The sequence below is a fragment of the Ascaphus truei genome, chromosome 20 (genome assembly GCF_040206685.1).
Source record: "Ascaphus truei isolate aAscTru1 chromosome 20, aAscTru1.hap1, whole genome shotgun sequence".
NCBI classification, from domain to species: domain Eukaryota; kingdom Metazoa; phylum Chordata; class Amphibia; order Anura; family Ascaphidae; genus Ascaphus; species Ascaphus truei.
The window spans coordinates 16834881-16854501 of record NC_134502.1 but is presented as its reverse complement, the minus strand read 5'-3'; the positions used below and the strand labels follow the sequence as shown (position 1 = coordinate 16854501).

The following is a 19621-nucleotide window of genomic DNA, read 5'->3' as shown; positions in this document are numbered from 1 at the left end:
AGGTCACTTTATTTTTTTGTGAGAGTAACACTTTAATTTAGGAGAGAGCGTTAAAGAGAGGGAGAGAAAAAGTCCGACAGATCAAAGATATAATGTAGAGAGAGAGAGAGAAAAACATAATTGAGAGTGAATATATAGAGAGTAAAAAAGGTGGAAGAGAATGGTGGAGATATAAGGACAGAGAGAGAGCTCAAGTATTCAATAATATCATTATGAGTTAACCACCAATGGTTGATCCTTCGTTGTTTCTATTTTGTCCCTCTCCCCATTAAATTGTCTCTCGTGTTCAGTTCTGGCCTATAGAGGATGATGAAGCACTTGGGAATAAAGATACAGACCAGCAGGGCCCAGGTGGAAGACAGAATGGCAAAGACCTCCAGGGCCACGGTGTACTTACCACGGGCACTGAGGGAGGCCGGGATATAGGACACCCAGACACTTAGGAAGGCCAGCATGCTGAAGGTGATGAACTTGGCCTCATTAAAGTTGTCAGGGAGCTGCCTGGCTAGGAAGGCAAGGATAAAGCTTATGGTGGCCAAGAGCCCGAGATATCCCAGCATGCACCAGAATGCCGGGGGAGAGCCCTCATTGCACTCAACAATGATGAGCCCTGGTTGGGTTTGTATGTTGTGTTCTGGGAAGGGAGGTGAGCTTGACAGCCACGTGAGGCACACACACAGCTGAATAAGAACGCTCAGTCCGATGACAAAGTAGGACACTTTTGTCCCTGTCCACTTCCTTAGGCGGCTGCCCGGCTTCGTGGCCTTGAAGGCGATGACAACAGTAATGGTTTTTGAAAGGACACAAGAGACACTGAGGGCAAAGACCATGCCAAATGCCACCTGCCGAAGAAGACATTTCCCATATTGTGGGTATCCTATGAAAGCCAAAGAGCAGAGGAAGCAAAGTGACAGGGACACCAGAAGAAGACAACTTAGAGAGTAGTTGTTGGCTCGGATAATGGGAGTTGCCCTATAGTGGCTGAAAAGTCCTAAGAGGGCAACTGGGATCGTGGAAGAAGTAACACTAGTGGCTACCAAAGCAGCACCCAAGGGCTCTTCATAGGAAAGAAACTCAACGATCTTTGGGAGGCATCTGTCCTGTTGGACATTGGGCAACTCATCCCATGGGCATCGAAGGCAGTCAATGGAGTCTGAAAGAGACCAAAAAATAAATAAATAAATATATATATATATATATATATATATATATGTATATATACAGTATATATGTATATGTGTGTTTATGGAGCACACATACAGTAGCTTGATATTTATCAGAGGAGACAGGGAGAAGAAGAGGCAAGAGTTATATAAAACAATTATAGGAGCAGATAAGGGAAGAGTTATATGGAACCATTATAGTAGTAGATAGAGGAGGAGAAGTTGAAGGTAATGATTATAGAAACAGTTTAGGGGATTAGGGGAGGCGTTATAGGGAGCAGTTAGAGGAGCAGTTTGAGAGGAGTCATAAGGAGCAGTTAAAGGAAAAGTTGAGGAGGAGAGAGAGGGAGCAGTTAAAGAAGGAATTATGGAGAGCAGTTTTTGGAGCAGTTAAAGGTGGACTTACTGTACAAGGAGAAGTTACCAGAACAGTTATAGGAAGCATTATAATGAGGGAATTATTGGGAATGTAAGTATGATACATTAATAATCAAATACCAAAGAAAAGCAAATATTGAAAAAAAGGAATCTTTGACCAAACATCATACAATTTGTGAAACAGGGCAATACTTCCAGAGATTGAAGGAAGATATTTGACTGTGGTGGTCTTTAGTATCTTCCCAAGGGAGGTGAGAGGGTCATGAAATCATGATATAAAGATAGTAATATACTTCACTACAAATATTTGGACAGAAACAAGACCCTAGATGGTTTAAGTACTCTTTGATTAAAAGCATGTTGAACTCTGGAAGGTAGAAAACAGGAAGTTCCCAGGTTACCTTTCTGATGATGTCACTTGGTGTTACAGGAAGTTCCACGTGTCAAAGACATCAATTAGATTTCCCATAACTTTTAGCTCTTCCCAGGAATGGGAAAATACAATGGAACTGAGTGATCGAGCAGCAGAGATACTTGTAACACTGGGGATACATGGCTGAAAAAGACACTCAGTCTGACACAAGAATGCCATATTATATCCCTGCTCTTTTCATGCTCCCTCTCCTGCTGTAACCACATGGTCCCTGTCACATAGATCATGTTCTTAATAGTAGCATAGCCAGGGCCGCCAACATGGTGGGAAAGCCGGAACAACTATCTCTGGCCCGGGGACTGTGGGGGGCTACTTGTGGCCAGATCCAAGCTCTCCACAGCTGCTGTGTTTCTCTTCCCCCACTGGTTGATGTCAGAATATGGGCCTAATGTCTGCATCTGCATGTGGTAACATCATAGAACCATAGACCTGCGTCAACACCAAAGCTAAGTGTGTTGAGTGGGTGTATTGTGTATGGTGGGGGGAGAGTATGGGAGCTTTGAGGGGTATTGTATGAGGGTTTGTGGGGGTATTGTGTGTGGGAGCAGAGATTTGTGGGGGTATTGGAGGGGGAAGTTTGTGGTGGTATTGTATGTGGCCAGTGGGGGTTGAGGTGGGGGTTGAGTACGGGGTTTAGTGTGAGGATGCAGGAAGTGGGATTAAGTGAGAGGACGGGGGAATGAGTGATAGCAGAGGGAGGGGAGAGTTTGAGAGGGGTTGTGAGATGGGGAGAGAAGGGGGTAGAGTGAGAGAGATGAGAGGGGAGAGGGGAGAGTGATAGAGTGGAGAGGAAGAAAGAGAGTGTGAGAGAATTGGGAAGAGTAAGAGAGATGCAGGTAAGAGGGGGTGGGGGAGGGGACTGGTGAGAGAGAGTAAGTGAGGTAGTAAGTGAGGGTGAGAGAAGGTGGAAGAATGGGAGAGGTGGGAGAGGGGGAGTGAGGGAGAGGAGGACGTGTGGGACAGTGGGAGTTGGAGTGGGAGGTTGGGGAGAGTGAGAGTGGGGGAAGGTTGGGGTAAATGAGAGTGGGGAGAGTGAGAGTGGGGGGAGGTTGGGGTGAATGTGAGTGGAGAGAGTAAAAGTGGGGGAATGTGAGAGAAGACGAAAAACCTCTCTGCAGGGAGAGAGAATCAGCGGGCACTGTGAGCGAAAATGTATGACGGCTAGACTGTGCTAAACAAAAATTGCCTTTATTAATCCATGAGCAAAAGATAAGATAAAAAGAGGGAAATAGATCCCTTGAGCGCTCTAACGCGTTTCACCCCTATAGGGCTTAAAGCTATAAACTAAAAGACCATTTTATTTAACCCGTGTATAGGTTTCACTGGATGTGCACTGAGCTCTGTCTGTGTTTCAAGTTCTGTCTCTGGTTTTAAATATATATCGCCATGCTCAGTAGCACTCCTCTGTGACACCTACACTGGCGACACACTTTATTCGAGCTCGGCTAGTCCCACGAATTCGGGTATACCCGGGTGTATTGAGGTTTGTGACTGTTTTCTGCCCGAGTGCATTGGGTTATTTTCCAGCAAGGATTGAAGCATTTTATTCCCGCTGGCTGCAATACTGCACAGTATATATATATATACTGCATTACAATTCATGAATTTATGCCATCTGGTAGACACGCGAAGCATTGCAGCCTATTAAATCCTAATCATTATCATTTAACAGATCAGCCGCCCATCAGCCAGGCATGAACCCAGGCTGGGAAGGCAAACGCAACGGGGCTTGTCAGAGGTGAGGAGCGGCGCATTCCAGGTATCTGCCAGGTACATACTGGGTATTTGCTCGAATAAAGTGTGTCGGTGCAGTATATGCTTATATATGTTGTGGTTATTTTGGGGGTTTAATATGAGCTTGCAGGTGTCCTGTATGTTTTACAAATCTTGTTCAGCTGGTCTTAGCTGAATGGAAGGTGGTTCTTCCTATCTTGTTGAAGCTCACCCCCTCCCACATTTAAATGGTTAAAAGCTCACTCCATAGCATCTCCCACTCTCAGGGGAACTTGTTTGCTTGCAGCATGATTGTGACAAATCTAATACACAGTGCTTTTCCTGGTAATGTACAGGTTAATAAAAGCTTCAATCAGACTTAGAACGATGCAACTAATTTTGTCAGATTTATTATAAATCATTCTTCCTGGTAATGCACAGGTTATTAAGAATTTATATTAGTGTTAGGGACCCATGAGATGTGGTCTGCCATGTAGTGGTTCAGGGGCTTACAACACTTTGGCCAAAATGTTAAACTAAAGGACCATTTTATTTAATAGATATCTATACATATATATTTAGGCACTGTACCGTGTATAGGTTTCACTGGATGTGCACTGAGCTCCGTCTGTGTTTCATGAACTGTCTCTGGTTTCAAAAATGTAAAGGCAGAATATTTTCTAAGTCCCACCTTGCGGCCAAGTTCTGAGAATTGAACGTAGTGGTAGCGACTAGGATTGCAAGCTGAAGACAGTTCCAGGACGTTTGAAGCTAGCACCCGGTCAAGGGATTTTAGCACGTCCGGAAGAAAGAGAGCGGTGGCGTCAGGAACGTCATGCCGATTTGAGTTCCATGGCATTTCGGGCTGAGTCCCGGCCAACTAAAGACTTTGTTTTTTTGTTTATTTCAACTAGGAAAGTTTAGTTGTGTTGCCCAGACCCCCAGTAAGTGTGGCTTTCTCATGTATTTTGTGTTTCACTGTGTGTTTGCCTATTTTAAGTTAATAACCCGCAATTTATTTCATCAACTCGTTTTGTTCAGTGTTATCCCGGTATAAAGGTGTACATGTGTAAATGCCTGGTCTCCCGTGACAATGAGTATTGTATTGTATGTCTTTATTTGTATAGCGCCATTAATGTACATAGTGCTTCACAGTAGTATTACACATGGTAATTATATAAATAACAAATAATATAAATAACAGGTCATGGGAATAAGTGCTTCAGATATAAACGTGACATTTAGGAAGAGTCCCTGCTCCGAGGAGCTTACAATCTAATTGGTATGTAGGAGGAACGTACAGAGAAAGTAGGAGGGCATTTTGGTAAGTGCTTCTGCAGAGGTACAAGCTTTATGTATCATGTGTCTAGTAATATCCACGGTGCTACTCATATGCTTCTTTAAGCAAGTGTGTCTTAAAGGTGGGTCTTAAAGGTGGATAGAGAGGGTGCTAGTTGGGTATTGAAGGGGAAGGGCATTCCAGAGGTGCGGGGCAGTCAGTGAGAAAGGTTTAAGGTGGGATAGGGCTTTAGATACAAAGGGGGTAGAGAGAAGACATCCTTGAGCAGAACACAAGAGTTGGGATGGTGCATAGCGAGAAATTAGGAATGAGATGTAAGGATGGGTAGAAGAGTGTAAAGCTGTAAAAGTGAGGAGGAGAATTGCATGTGTGATACGGGATTTGATAGGAAGCCAGGAGAGCGATGTCAACAGGGGAGACTGTGCGACAGATTAAGGAAAGTGTAGAGTGATTCTGGCAGCAGCGTTGAGGATAGATTATAGGGGAGACGGGTGAGAGGCAAGAAGGCCAGACAGCAGAAGGTAACATTAGTCGAGACGGGAGAGAATGAGGACCTGAGTCAGAATTTTTGCAGTCGAGCAACAGAGGAAAGGGCGTATCTTTGTAATATTGCGGTGGAAAAAGCGACAGGTTTTAGAGACGTTTTGAATGTGAGAGGAGAATGTGAGAGAGGAGTCGAGTGTGACCCCTAGGCAGCGTGCTTGGGCTACTGGGTGAATGATGGTACTTCCAACAGTAATGTAGAAGGAGGTATTAAGGCCAGGTTTGCGGGAGAAAGGAATTAGGGAGTGAGAGTGATGGTTTGGGGTTGGGGTCTGTAACAGGGGAGTTATCCCTGTTCAGGTAATGTGCCTCTAATCCAGCAGTGTGGTGGTTAACTGCTGGTAGCCAATTAACAAACACCACCTGCTTGATTAGATTGCTTAGAAAAGCCTGTCTTTTGAGAGAGGAAGTGAGACTCCTTAGCTCACACCTGAGCTGAACTTGGAGACAGAGCAGAGATTCTCGTAGACTCTCACAACTTGTGAGACTGACATGGGGACACTTGTCTTGAGCCCTGCGAGAAGAAACAACAGAGCTGCTTTCAAGACAAAGGGGAAACTTCTAAACCTGAATGCTGACAAACCCTGAAGAAAAGCTAGCAACCAGGAACAGAGAAGATTTTCCCTACAAACCACAAGGAAGGACAGATGTCTTGAGCGACAAGCTGACCACAAGACAAAAGGGGACAAGATTCTAACCTGGAGCCTGATATTTCCTGTGCACACAAGGGTGCGATTCCAAGAGAGCAGAGAAGCTTCCCCTACAGCAGCCCAGCTAACAGATAAGACTTTTATTAACAAGACTTTTTATATCTGTTCATTTCATGCTATACAGTATGTTTGGGGCTGGGAGACATGCTTATCTAAAGGGAGTTGTGGATTGCATAGTATTTCACTAGAAATACTCTTAAGTGAATAGAAGCTTTGTTTTCCCCATGTTTGGATGGTTTCCTGATGTTAAGGAAACAGGCGCAATAAAAGCCTTATTTAATTTCACCATAACCAGTCTCCCTTGCATACCTCTGTGAGCGTCCGCCTACAGGGTCATAAATGGTTCCAGAAAACATTGTTGTGGTTCCACAAAGTTATTGAAATGTTTCTGTTGAAACTGAATTATCTACTTGATGCTACTTAGAAAACATGAACCACATTTTGAAGTGACATTGGAAACCAAGCTCATCCCTCACCTGTGTGGTTGGAGATCTGTCCCTGGGGACAGGGGACACACTGGAAGCAGCAGGCAGGCTTCCCTCTTATAGCTGCCTTCCTGGAACCCGGGGAACAGCTCTGACTGCAGATGGAGAGAGGGACCTGGAGAGAGAGGGGGGACGGAGACAGAGACACAGAGACTGATCTTATATTCACTTGTATTTATAACACTTGTGGATTTATTACAGCGGATATATACAGAGAGGAGAGACTGAGCTATCTCTCAACAGTATATACATAGAGAGGGTAGAACGGTGCAGGACTGAGTTGTCTGCTACTCATAGAAATGACACCCTCCACCCCCACTACTGTAGGTGGGGCATTGAGTGAATCTCATTACTATGAAGTGCGGAGTTCTGCACGTACCTTTGTATTCCCCGCTGCCCACTGGATGGCGGTGGTGTTCACCATGAATGTGTGTCCCGGCCTGGCACTAGAATCGTAACTCCCGACCTTTACATGCTGTATGGTTCCCTGTGACGTCATTTGCCAGTTGACGATGTCGTACAGAGCTGGGATGTCCCCGTTGGAGTCGAAATACACGTCTTTGTCATCTTTAGTCTGGAAATGGACGGACTTCATAGAGTGCAGAACCTAAGAGGAAGGTAATAGGATCAGAGGAGCCCCCCTGTGATGGGATAAAAGGATGACTTACAAATATGATTCCTATAAGTTAATAGTGTTTCCGTAGTGTGCGATTCTTTGATTTAATATATGGGCATCGTCTGTACATGATTCTTATAAGTTAGTGGGGTCAGTGTGAATAAGAGAACTATTACCATAACTAATAGAAATGCACTGCTAGACACACCTTTTCCCATCAGAGGGAAACCCCACTAAACCTATCATCTTATAGGTATCTCATTTGTGAGATACCCTCTTATCGCATAGAGAGAAATGCAGCTGATGTTACTAACATATAGGTATGTCTTGTATCTCATTCCAGTAGAGAGGAGATACTGACAGTATTAATATCTTGAAGTAGGATTGAATGCTACAAACATGAAAGAGAAGAAGGGTGAAGATACCTCCCATGGTTGGAAAGTGCATCTCCCACGCAATTCGGGGCAACCCTCTTGCCTATGCATTAGGACATCCTGCAGAGCCCAGGCCAGAGCATAAACTGCATTGATGACGCTGTAGGTCAGCCACAGAGCTTGGATATTGCTGAAGGTGCTCCCAAGAGACTCCTGACCTGTACAGAGTCTGGTGCCATTGTGTAACGGGGTCCCTGTTCTCTCCCACTTGCAGCCAAAGTTCTGCTCCCAAAACTCAATCATGAAGATGTCATCTGGAGTCTTTTGGTGGTGGCTAGTGTTGAGGAACTCTCTGAACCCGGGAATCGGCCCACTGTGTGGGGTAAGACCAATGGTGCCCCGTAGGACACCCCAGTATCGCTCCTTGGTCACAACAGCTGAGGTTGACCATGACTCACATGCCACCCAAATCTTCCCTGTGATGTTGCGTCTCAAGAGCTCTTCTACCACTAAGAGAAAATTAGCATCACTGGAGAAGACAACCACAGCGCTGGCATTTGACTCTGTGATGACTCTCGAGAGGTGGGGTGTGTTGCGGTCAGGCTGGCTTATCAGTATGGACTCGATGAAGGCTATACAGGCTCCAGTTCTCATTATCTCCATCTTGGTGGCCAAGATGCCCTCCTGCCCATAGTCATTGTCCTCAGCCACCAGCCCCACCCATGTCCAATTGAAGTAGGACACCAGCTGTGCCAGCCCTCGGGACTGAAAGACGTCACTGGGGACAGTCCTGAAAAAGGAAGGGAACTGTGCACGGTCGCTCAGGAGGGAGCTGGTTGATAAATAGCTGATCTGAAAGGATATGGAGAGTATAAGAAGGTCTGACACAATTAGGCTGACACAGGAATATATAGCCTGGTATCTCTAGGGCTTACACAGAGAATACAGAGGCAAGCACCTCTAGGGCTGGTATAGGAAATACAGCCTGGTACTTCTCTGGCGTTTACAGGGGATGCAAAGTATTTCTGTAATGTTTGTTCTTGCTACTGTATGAAGCGTTATGTACATGGATGGTGCTATATAAATAAATATATACACACAGAGAGAGAAAGAGGGGACAAATAGATGGGGCAGTGACAGAAGGTAAGGAAATGGGACAGTGACACACAGATAGATGACAGTGATAGAGGGGGTGGATAAGGGATAATGACACACAGACATGTGACAGTTACACAGGGAGCTGGGAGAGGGGACGTGACATATAGAGAGATGACAGTGACAGTGGGGGACGAGAGAAGACAGTAAAACACAGAGAGGTGACCGTGACACAGGGGAAAGAGGTGGGTGACAAGGAAGTTGAGAGGAAAGGACAGGTAAATTTATAAAGAGGAGAGATAACAGTGACAGGGTGGATGTATGTCTTGTGATACAATCACTATCTCTAGGAGCTGGAATAGTGCAGCTAGTGTAGTTCTCCAGCATGCAAGCAGTTAATCTCCCCTGGAGAAGCTAGCCACAGGTGCAGCTAATCAGCCTGGTCTCCTGAGTGAGCAGGAGTGCAAAAGACAGACAGAGAGATGCACACAGAGATAAATTGCTTTTCCCCAGAGAAGGGGGAGAGAGTGAGTTCACCCTAACCAGGGTGAAGCTGGTTGGCACAGTCCCTTGGCTCACTGGATGGTGGTCACAGGAAGGACGCAAGACTGCACTGAAGCAGGGATGGTCTGCCCAGGACCTTGGAGCTACAGAGGGATTCCCTAGAGTCTCATGGGGCTAAGCCCCCCACAAAGCTGCGAGACACAGCCTGTCACCTAGAACCGACGTTCCAAACTGCAGCTGGAGTGAAGCTTTTGCAGGGTCCAGGGGCAGTGACCTGGAGCCCTGGGAGGGATTCCCCAGCACCTCAAAGATAAGAACTCTTTTCTATATGTGACAGTTTATAATTGGTTGCATATACTAGTAAACGTTTTGGTCTGATAACCAGCTTAGCTGGCATCTACCAGTTAGAGAGGGTTCGAGCTGCTTAGTAATTAGACTCCTGAATAGGAGAAGGTGTTTCTTTTATGATTTGTTTTGCACTAAAGGGACGGTGAGCCTGTTATTGTATTATTTAAAACCCTGTAAATAAACCCTATGTAAAGAAGTACAGCGTTTATTGCCTTACTATGGAGCACAAGATACTGCAGAGTGATGCAGGCATGACAATTGGTGGAAAAAATATATATATATTCACTACACTTCTCCGTGTAAGGAGCATGCTGCTGGTGAAAAGATTGGCCATACATATATGAAAATATAAAACATTTATTGTTAGCCCAATGGGAGGAGAGCAGGGATTCACTTTCTGTTTTTTCACATATGTATGGCCAATCCTTTCACCAGCAGCATGCTCCTTACACAGAGAAGCGCAGTGAATATATATATTTGTTTTACATTTTTTGTTGGGCCAAATTCAATCCCTAGCAGCACGTTTCCAGTGGGCACCACTATTAGGGTGTGATTATTGTATTTAGCCAATCCACCTGTAACTGCTTATTGAGCAGCTTGTGGGAGGTTAGTCCCTCCTTTTCAAGGTATATAATCTCCCAGTAAGGTCCCTGTGAATTCACTTTTCACTTATCTTGCATAAATGTAAGTATCTTCACTAGTATATACTGTACCAGTTTTTAACTGCACTGAGTTACATAAGCTTATGCTTAGTTTATTAACCCTTTCAGGGTATATTTCACAGAACATTTGCATGAATTTAGCATAGGGACCTGCTACTGAGACCGACATTGACGTTGGTCAGCAGTCTTGTAATTATTTGATCAAAGGATGTAACCAAAAGTCTCCTTTGTCTTACAGACTTAGGTTTCAATATGTATATTTATTTCCCCATTTATTGTTAGCCCAATGGGAGAAGCGCAGGGATTCACTTTCTGTTTTATCACAATTGTGGAGAATGCAGGCAGTCCAAAAGGCACTGAGCAGTGGGAACTGGGGTTGAAAACAAATGTGGGGATTTAAAATGGATACGCCCAGTAGCACTCTTTTTGACGTAAATATATATTCATGATGTGGTGGGTGTAGGAGTTTGAGCTAGCTGGGAATGTGTGATAATCAATTTCTGACTGGTAACAGTTGTAATGGAGGTAGGGGGCACCTCCCCCCAGAGCTCACTCCTCCTCCACCTTTTTAACTTGGGAAGTCTTTTCACTTTGCTGCAAAGAACAGTACTTACTATGGTTCTTTCCCCCTCATACAGAGGTAAAGGGAAGGGTTTACAGTGTAGTGTAGGACCTGCATTCGTTTTGGTTATAATCGACGTGGTATGCAGGCTTATAACGCTTTGGCCAAAGGGTTTAACTAAATAACCAAGTAAATATTATTATTATTGAAGTATTTAAACGTTATACTTATTACTTTATATGTTTTGTCAATTGGATGTAGCATTGGGCACCCCTGTCTTTTGTTGTATACATTGGCCACGCCCAGGATCACTCTTTTTGACATAAATATATATTCATGATGTGGTGGGTGTGGGAGTTTGAGCTAGCTGGGAATGTGTGTTAATCAACTTCTGACTGGGAACAGTTGTAATGGAGGTAGGGGGCACCTCCCCCCAGAGCTCACTCCTCCTCCTCCTCTTTAACTTGGGAGGTCTTTTCACTTTGCTGCAAAGAACAGGATCTACTATGGTTCTTTCCCCTCATACAGAGGTAAAGGTAGCATTGGGCACCTCTGACTTTTGTTGTATACATTGGCCACACCCAGGATCACTCTTTTTGACATAAATATATATTCATGATGTGGTGGGTGTGGGAGTTTGTGCTAGCTGGGAATGTGTGTTAATCGGTTTAAAATGGATGCCCAACGGGAGTGAAACAACAAATTCTGCAAGGGAAGTCACTCCTACTGTGTATGACCATTTGTGCTTACAGGATACACAGGGAAAGGTATGAAGAATTTAGGAAATAGCGCCTCCAGAGGTCAAGGTGAAGAATACACCTGAAAGTGAAAAATGGAGGACGCAAATGGTTTTTGTGTGGTGTACCTGGCCACACAAAGCAGTGTCCTTTAAGGAATAAGCGTCCCTGTGTGGCCCCGCAAAAAGTTTAGTCTCAGCAGCACGCGGAATTGCTGACCACGCTTGAGCGCAGCCAAACAGAAAGTACTGCTGCCTTAATGCAACAGATATCTAAATCCCATAATGAGAATTTACAACAGATGACAAAGTCACAAACTGAAAGTACGGCATTGTTAGTACAGCTGAGGGCGCTGTCCCTACACCAGATCCGAGATGTGCTACAGCCCAGAGCGCCTGGCGCAATCATCACGGGAATAATGACTAGCTTTGGGATGACAAAGGCTACAGTTACTGCTGCGGCCGAGTTTATTCGAGCATTTGCCTGTTCTCGGCCGCAGCAGTAACCTGGCGCACGCCGGAGGGTGCCGGGCGCGCGCCGAAGCGCTGTCGGGTCCGCCGGGTCCCCCGGAACCCCCTACCACATCCCCCACATCGCGGGACACCAGGGCTCCCTCGGGGAGCTCTGGACGCGCGTGCAGGGGGCGCAGGCACCCGATGACGCGTGACCGCGCATCGGTGATGCGCGGCACGCTGAGGGAGTGCGGCTAGCACGCCGGGGCATCCCCCGGCTTGCGGTGCTAGCCGTGCTTCAATAAAACGTGTCGCCAGTGTACTGCCATGAATGGAAAACTGAGCAAATCGGACCAAAGCAGTGCTGACTGGAAACTATACTATAGGATGTCCCAGAGGGACATTCAAAACTTCATCACAGAGCTAGAAGTTTCTCAGCAAGAGGTTTGCACGCTCAAAGCAGAGCTTGATAGAGTAAAGAAAGAATTTACACGGTAAAAATTAGAAGTGCAGAAGACACCCGAGAGTACAGAAAGAATGCTCAAAAAAGAGTGTGTCCCCTTGGAGCAGCAAACACAAGCAGTGCACACACTGTGGAGCCAGCTGCAAGAGCTGTGTACTAGTCTGCAAGAGGCCAAGGTGAAACAGGCAGATGCCAACGAGAAGGTCACCACTGATGCCAAACTTAAGAACAAGCATGAGAATGTGATCCCCGACCTATAAGACCATCTTCGGCGAGAGGTGAATCAGCGGCAAGATCTGGGAAAGACTTGCCGGAAGATGGAAAGCGACGCCTCCGACCTGCATGATCAAATTGCAGAGCTACAGGTGCAGATTGCTGAGCTCATGATACAGCTCTACAAAAAGGACAAGAGGGAGGAGGTGTCCAGCCGTCAGTTGGCCGGCCTGACACTGTGCTATGAGACTGAGATGGCCGATGCCCGCAAGCTGCTGGACCACATGGACAATGAGAAGGCCCGGCTGCTGCTGGAGCTGGACCAGGTCCAGGAGCAGCACCGAGAGCTGTACGCCAGAAATGGAAAAAAGGAAGCATATTTAAGTCTTGCTCTGAATCAGCTGGCAGATGTGGAATCGCGACTCAACTCCAAAGAAGCTGACAGCTGCACAGAGTGGAAAAAGAAGTGCAGAAGAACAGCTTCAAGACCTGAAGAAGGACCTGGAGTCTGTGTGTGCTGGCCGCAAGAAGGCAGAGAAACAAAAGCATGACTTGGGCGAGGAGCTTGAGGCTCTTAAGACTGATTTGGAGGACACATTGAACTCTTCTGCTACCCAGAAGGAGGTTCCTCATTTGAAGAATACCCTTGACGAGGAGGCACAGACACATGAAGCACAAATCCAGGAGTTAGGGCAGAAACAATCTCAGGCTGTGGAGAAGCTGTCCAAGCGTAATAAGCTAGCCAACGAGGTCAAGACTCTTCTGCAGCGTAAGGGAGACTCTGAGCACAAGAGGAAGAAGGTGGAGGTGCATCTTCAGGAACTGCAGGTTAAGGTCACGGAGGGGGATAGAGTCCATGCTGAGCTGGCAGAAGAGAGCCAACAGACTGCAGGTAGAGCTGAATAATGTCACCGGTATCCCCTCCAAACAGACACCAAATCCATTAAACTTGTCAAAGATTCTCTCCACTCGAGTCACAACTGCAGGATGCTCAGGAACTTTTGCAAGAAGACACTTCATAAATTGAGCTTAAACACCAAACACAAACTGACACAAGACAAAGGGGTAGCAAAATACCATCCATCAGGCCCAGAAGTTCTAACAGCGCTCTAAGGAGGTGATTACAGTGACGTAGACAGTGATAATACAATACAATATTATGCAAAATCAGTGCAAATTAGTGAATTAGGTGATATAAAGAAAAAATGCTGCACAAAACCCCTTAAAAGGATGGTCCACAGGAATCCTTCTTGCTGGAACGTGTGAAAATTGAAGGGGTGCGTAACTTGTTCAGTGGTGAATATGTGAAAATAAAAATGGATACAATAGTGCAACACAGTCTCTTAAAAAGTATCTCCAAATCAGTAGATTTCTATAGATTCAGAACTCACATTCTTACGGAAATAAACAGGCATGTAACCCCAAACTTGGGTAGGTGGTGGATAGTGTGGTATATTTGTGTGGGTCTTCTCTTCCTCTGTATCTTAGGATTCTTGAGTTTAGTGGGATATCCCTCAGAATGGTATAATGGCAGCCGTATAGATAGGAGAAAACGGAAAGCCAAACATGGTGTGTACCATAAAAAACAACTTTTAATCTATAAAAGACCTTATAGGTGTATGCTTACATTGATAAAAAATATACTGGACACATAAGAAAAGCGAACTCTGCCTCCCAATTCTCACCCCCTCTGCTCGAGTCTCCCGTCGCGTCACTTCCGGTTACCGGCGTTTCATTTCCGGTATCGCGGCGCAAGTGGAATCACCAAATGGAGAAGACCTCTGGCGCAGATCAGCACAATTGAGTGGTAACAGCAGGGCGCTTCTGACTCAAAGCGTTTCGCTGTTGTCGCTTCGTCAGGAGTCAATGATTGGCTTCTCATCTCTCCAATTCTTATAGCCGTCCTCTCACTCTCATTGGCCCATGGATGAACCTATCAGCGCCGTGATTGGTCCCTACTGGACCAATAGGAACGGTGTATTACCGGAGTACATTACAACATTCTACTATTTACTGCTATTCGGCGCAAATCTAAAGGCTTTCTATCCTAGGGCGGAAAAGTTTATCCCCTATCTCTGATCTAATACTACAAACAAATACACATTGTTATTATGATGTGGCCAACATCTCACATCATCCAAAAAGGGAATCGTAATCGTCCTTAACCTTTTCTTATAATATACATTAACCATATATCCAGAGTCCATAAATGGACATTGTATCATACACAAGTATACACTATGAACCTAATAAATATAGGTCCAAGTACCTCATATTATATTTTTGAGGGATTAGAGAGAAATGGATGGAAAAAAGGAGAAAGGAGAAAAAACAGGATTAGATATACAAATATATCATAACAACAATTTTGCATATGCATTAAAACTCATTATATTAAGACCAATGAAAACCACGATGATGGGCTGGAAAACTGTCTACCATATTGAATATGAAACTTATAGGGTTATAGTAAGAGTGACCAATTCGGTGATTCCACCTGCGCCGCGATACCGGAAATGAAACGCCGGTAACCGGAAGTGACGCGACGGGAGACTCGAGCAGAGGGGGTGAGAATTGGGAGGCAGAGTTCACTTTTCTTATGTGTCCAGTATACTTTTTATCAATGTAAGCATACACCTATAAGGTCTTTTATAGATTAAAAGTTGTTTTTAATGGTACACACCATGTTTGGCTTTCCGTTTTCTCCTATCTATACGGCTGCCATTATACCATTCTGAGGGATATCCCACTACACCCAAGAATCCTGAGATACAGAGGAAGAGAAGACCCACACAAATATACCACACTATCCACCACCTACCCAAGTTTGGGGTTACATGCCTGTTTATTTCCGTAAGAATGTGAGTTCTGAATCTATAGAAATCTACTGATTTGGAGATACTTTTTAAGAGACTGTGTTGCACTATTGTATCCATTTTTATATTCACATATTCACCACTGAACAAGTTGTGCTCCCCTTCAATTTTCACACGTATTAGGCACAGAAGGCCTAGTAATTGCCCCACAGGGAAAATGCCTTAATTGTAAGACAAGGAAAACGACGGAAAGATGGACGTCGGGCATCTCCATGGAAGTGGCGGGTGCACGGGAAAGGTGCACAGGCCACGTCACAGGACAATGTTGCGCTGGGGATGGTGATATGTGATACAATCACTATCTCTAGGTGCTGGAAAAGTGCAGCTAGTGTAGATTTCAGCATGCAAGCAGTTAATCTCCCCTTGAGAAGCTAGCCACAGGTGCAGCTAATCAGCCTGGTCTCCTGAGTGAGCAGGAGTGCAAAAGACAGACAGAGAGCTGCACACAGAGAGAGATAGCTTTTCCCCAGAAAAGGGGGAGAGAGTTCTCCCTAGCTAGGAAGAGGGTGGCACAGTCCCCTAGGCTCGCTGCATTGTGGTCGCGGAGCCTGCTTGGACTGCCTGGGTTGTAATCCCAGAAAGAAGGAAGGACGTGAGTCTGCGCTGAAGCAGGAATGTCCTGCCCAGGATGATTTCCTAGAGTCTCGTTGGGCTGAGCCCCCCACAAAGCTGTGGGACACAGCCTGTCGTCAGAAACTGATGTTCCAACCTTGCAGAGGGAGTGAAGCTGTTTGCAGGGTCCAGAGGAAGTTACCCTGGGAGGGATTCCCCATCACCTCAAAAATAAGAACTCTTTTCTATATGTGACTGTTTATAATTGTTTGCATATATTGTACTAGTACACATTTTGGGCTGATAACCAGCTTAACTGAAGGCTACCAGTTAGAGAAGGGTGGAGCTGCTATTTAATTAGACTCCTGAAGAGGAGTAGGTGTTCCTTTTATGATTTGTTTCGCACTAAAGAGAAAGTGGGCATGTTATTGTATTATTTAATCCTGTAAATAAACCCTGTGTAAAGAAGTACAGCGTTTCCTGCTTTAAAATGAGACACAAGATACTGCAGTTTCATGCTGACATCACAGTATATACTGTATGTATATCTTTATTTCTATAGCACCCACAGTGTACGTAGTGCTTCACAGAAGAGACAATACCAGAAAGGGAATTATAATGTAATAACTGCACCAAGCACACTCAGAAAGAAAATCTCTTCTCCGGACAACGTACAATCTATAGTGACAGGCAACGTAACAGGGAGGGGAAAGAGAGGGGACAAGGACATAGAGAAGGGACAGAGAGAGCAAGAGAGAAGTGATATGGAGATTGAGAGAGTGAGAGTGAGAGTGAGAGTGAGAGAGAGAGACAGAGAGAGTGAGAGTGAGAAAGAGACAGAGAGTGAAAATGACACAGAGAGGAAGGATAGAGAGAGTAGTGAGAGAGAGGGAGGATAGACAGAGATGCGAAAGAGAGTGAGGGGATAGACAGAGGTGAAAGAGAGAGTGAGGGGAAAGACAGAGAGGTGAGAGAGAGTGAGGGGAAAGACAGATGTGAAAGAGAATGAGGGGATCAACAGAGAGGTGAGAGAAATTGAGGGGAATGACAGAAAGGTGAGAGAGAGTGAGGGGATATACAGAGAGGTGAGAGAGAGAGAGTGAGGCGATATACAGAGAGGTGAGAGAGAGAGTGAGGGGATAAGCAGAGAGGTGAGAGAGAGTGAGGGGATATACAGAGAGGTGAGAGACATTGAGGGGATAGACAGAGAGGTGAGAGAGTGGAGATAGACAGAGAGGTGAGGGGATAGACAGAGAGGCAAGAGAGAGTGCGGGGATATACAGAGAGGTGAGACACAGTGAGGGGATAGACAAAGCGGTGAGAGAGTGAGGGGATAGACAGAGAGGTGAGACAGACAGTGATGGGATAGACAGAGGTGCGAGTGAGGGGATATACAGAGAGGTTAGAGAGAGTGAGGGGATATACAGAGAGGTTAGAGAGAGTGAGGGGATAGACAGATGTGTGAGAGAGTGATGGGATAGACAGAGAGGAGATAGAGTGGATAGACAGAGAAGTGAAAGAGAGTGAGGGGATAGACAGAGAGGTGTGAGGGAAAGACAGAGATGTGAGAGAGTGAAGGGATAGACAGATAGGAGCGAGAGAGAGTGAGGAGATAGACAATGAGTTGAGAGAGAGAGAGTGAGGGATAGACAGAGGTGATAGAGAGTGACGGGATAGACAGAGAGGTGAGAAAGAGAGTGAGGGATTGATAGAGGTGAGAGTGACAGGATAGACAGAGAGGTGAGAGAGAGTGACGGGATAGACAGAGTGAGGGATTGATAGAGGTGAGAGTGACAGGATAGACAGAGAGGTGAGAGAGAGTGACGGGATAGACAGAGTGAGGGATTGATAGAGGTGAGAGTGACAGGATAGACAGAGAGGTGAGAGAGAGTGACGGGATAGACAGAGTGAGGGATTGATAGAGGTGAGAGTGACAGGATAGATAGAGAGGTGGGAGAGAGTGATGGGATAGACAGAAAAGTGAGAGGGAGTGATGGGATAGACAGAGAGGTGAGAGAAAGTGAGGGGGTAAACAGAGAGGTGACCAGATTTTACAATTTGAAAAGAGACCGTTCGAATACTAAAAGCTATGCACATGTGAAGAAGAAACATGTGAGGTCTGGAAATCTCTGTACCCATGAAGGTGGATCTGAAACCAATGCTCAAGTCTCCTCTTATTTCAAGTCTGTCTATTTATAACACACCCATAGCTCTCTTACCTGTGGGTATCTGTACAGTCCCAATATGTGTGCCATTAGCATGGAGCGTGTGGACTCAGAGTCTCCAATGACACCTGCTAGAGGTGGCCCTTTGTGACACCGGTATTTGGGGATGCTTCCTTGTCCTCCTGACAGCATCCAGAGTGTCCCCTCTATTGCCCGTCTCATGGAAACGCAGGTGTCAAATATCTGGAAGCCCAGAGTGATGTTGGGGAGGAGATCAGGGTTTGAGTTAATCTCGTCTATAGCAAATATCATCGCTCGCAGGCCCTGATATCTCTGGGATTCAAACCTAGAGGGAGAGGAGGAAATGTCACAAACAGCATGTTAGTGTCACACGCACACACCGGGTTAGAGGGTTAGTCTTTCAGTGTCACATACACAGAGAGGAGATCACTCAGTCTGTCAGTGTCACACACACACACACAGGGAGAGGGGCACACTCAGGCTGTCAGTGTCACACACACACAGGAGAGGGGCTCCCTCAGACTGACAGTATCACACACATATCACACACAGGAGAGGGGGCCCATCAGTCCATCAGTGTCACACACAGGAGATAGGGGCTTTTCTGTCAGTGACACACACACACACACACACACACACACACACACACAGTGACCCCTCTCTGCAAAAAAAGATGATAATATTCAATGAAAACTTACATCTGACATTTAAGATCTGCAGGTTTGCTTGTGAAGAGGTTTTCGCTGTAGCTTCTGCCAACGTGAATTGGAAAAGTTCCCCCTATAATAATGTCTCCAGACCTGCTGAAATAGCCATTAATGTTTCCACTCGACAGATGGCAGCCTCGTCCTGACTCCCAGCAGATACAAACTTCTACAGCTAATGTGTATAAAACCCACATTATAACCAGGAGCAATCTTCCAATTCTGTATAAACAGCAGATCTGTCTGTGTCTGTGATTCATCTGTAACTCCCAGGGAGAGGGGCTCCCTCAGTCTGTCAGTGTCACACACACAAGAGAGGGGCTCCCTCCGTCTGTCACTGTCACACAAACAGGGAGAGGGGCTCCCTCAGTCTGTCAGTGTCACACACACAAGAGAGGGGCTCCCTCAGTCTGTCAGTGTCACACACACACAGGAGAAGGGCTCCCTCAGTCTGTCAGTGTCACACACACAGGGAGAGAGGCTCCCTCAGTCTGTCAGTGTCACACACACAGGGAGAGGGGCTCCCTCAGTCTGTCAGTGTCACACACACAC

The 19621-nt window shown here is 45.7% G+C and overlaps 1 protein-coding gene across 1 annotated transcript; it reads right to left on the bottom strand.

Annotated features, from left to right (window-relative positions):
* Positions 1-19266, bottom strand: LOC142470959 (extracellular calcium-sensing receptor-like). Its single transcript, XM_075577766.1, has 6 exons — positions 19064-19266; positions 18399-18690; positions 7767-8567; positions 7105-7332; positions 6717-6840; positions 1-1153 (listed from the first exon to the last, which is right to left on the bottom strand). Exons 1-6 carry the CDS (start codon positions 19264-19266, stop codon positions 249-251), a joined length of 2553 nt encoding a protein of 850 aa, XP_075433881.1. The 3' UTR covers positions 1-248.
* Positions 19267-19621: the final 355 nt, after the last annotated feature.

Excerpts from the sequence above, each read along its gene's own strand:
- LOC142470959 (XM_075577766.1), bottom strand. The coding sequence starts at position 19,266 with ATGTGGGTTTTATACACATTAGCTGTAGAAGTTTGTATCTGCTGGGAG. Across the intron at positions 18,691-19,063 it reads GCAGATCTTAAATGTCAGAT|GTTTGAATCCCAGAGATATC; the intron begins GTAAGTTTTCAT and ends CTCTCCCTCTAG. Across the intron at positions 1,154-6,716 it reads ACAGATCTCCAACCACACAG|ACTCCATTGACTGCCTTCGA; the intron begins GTGAGGGATGAG and ends GGTCTCTTTCAG.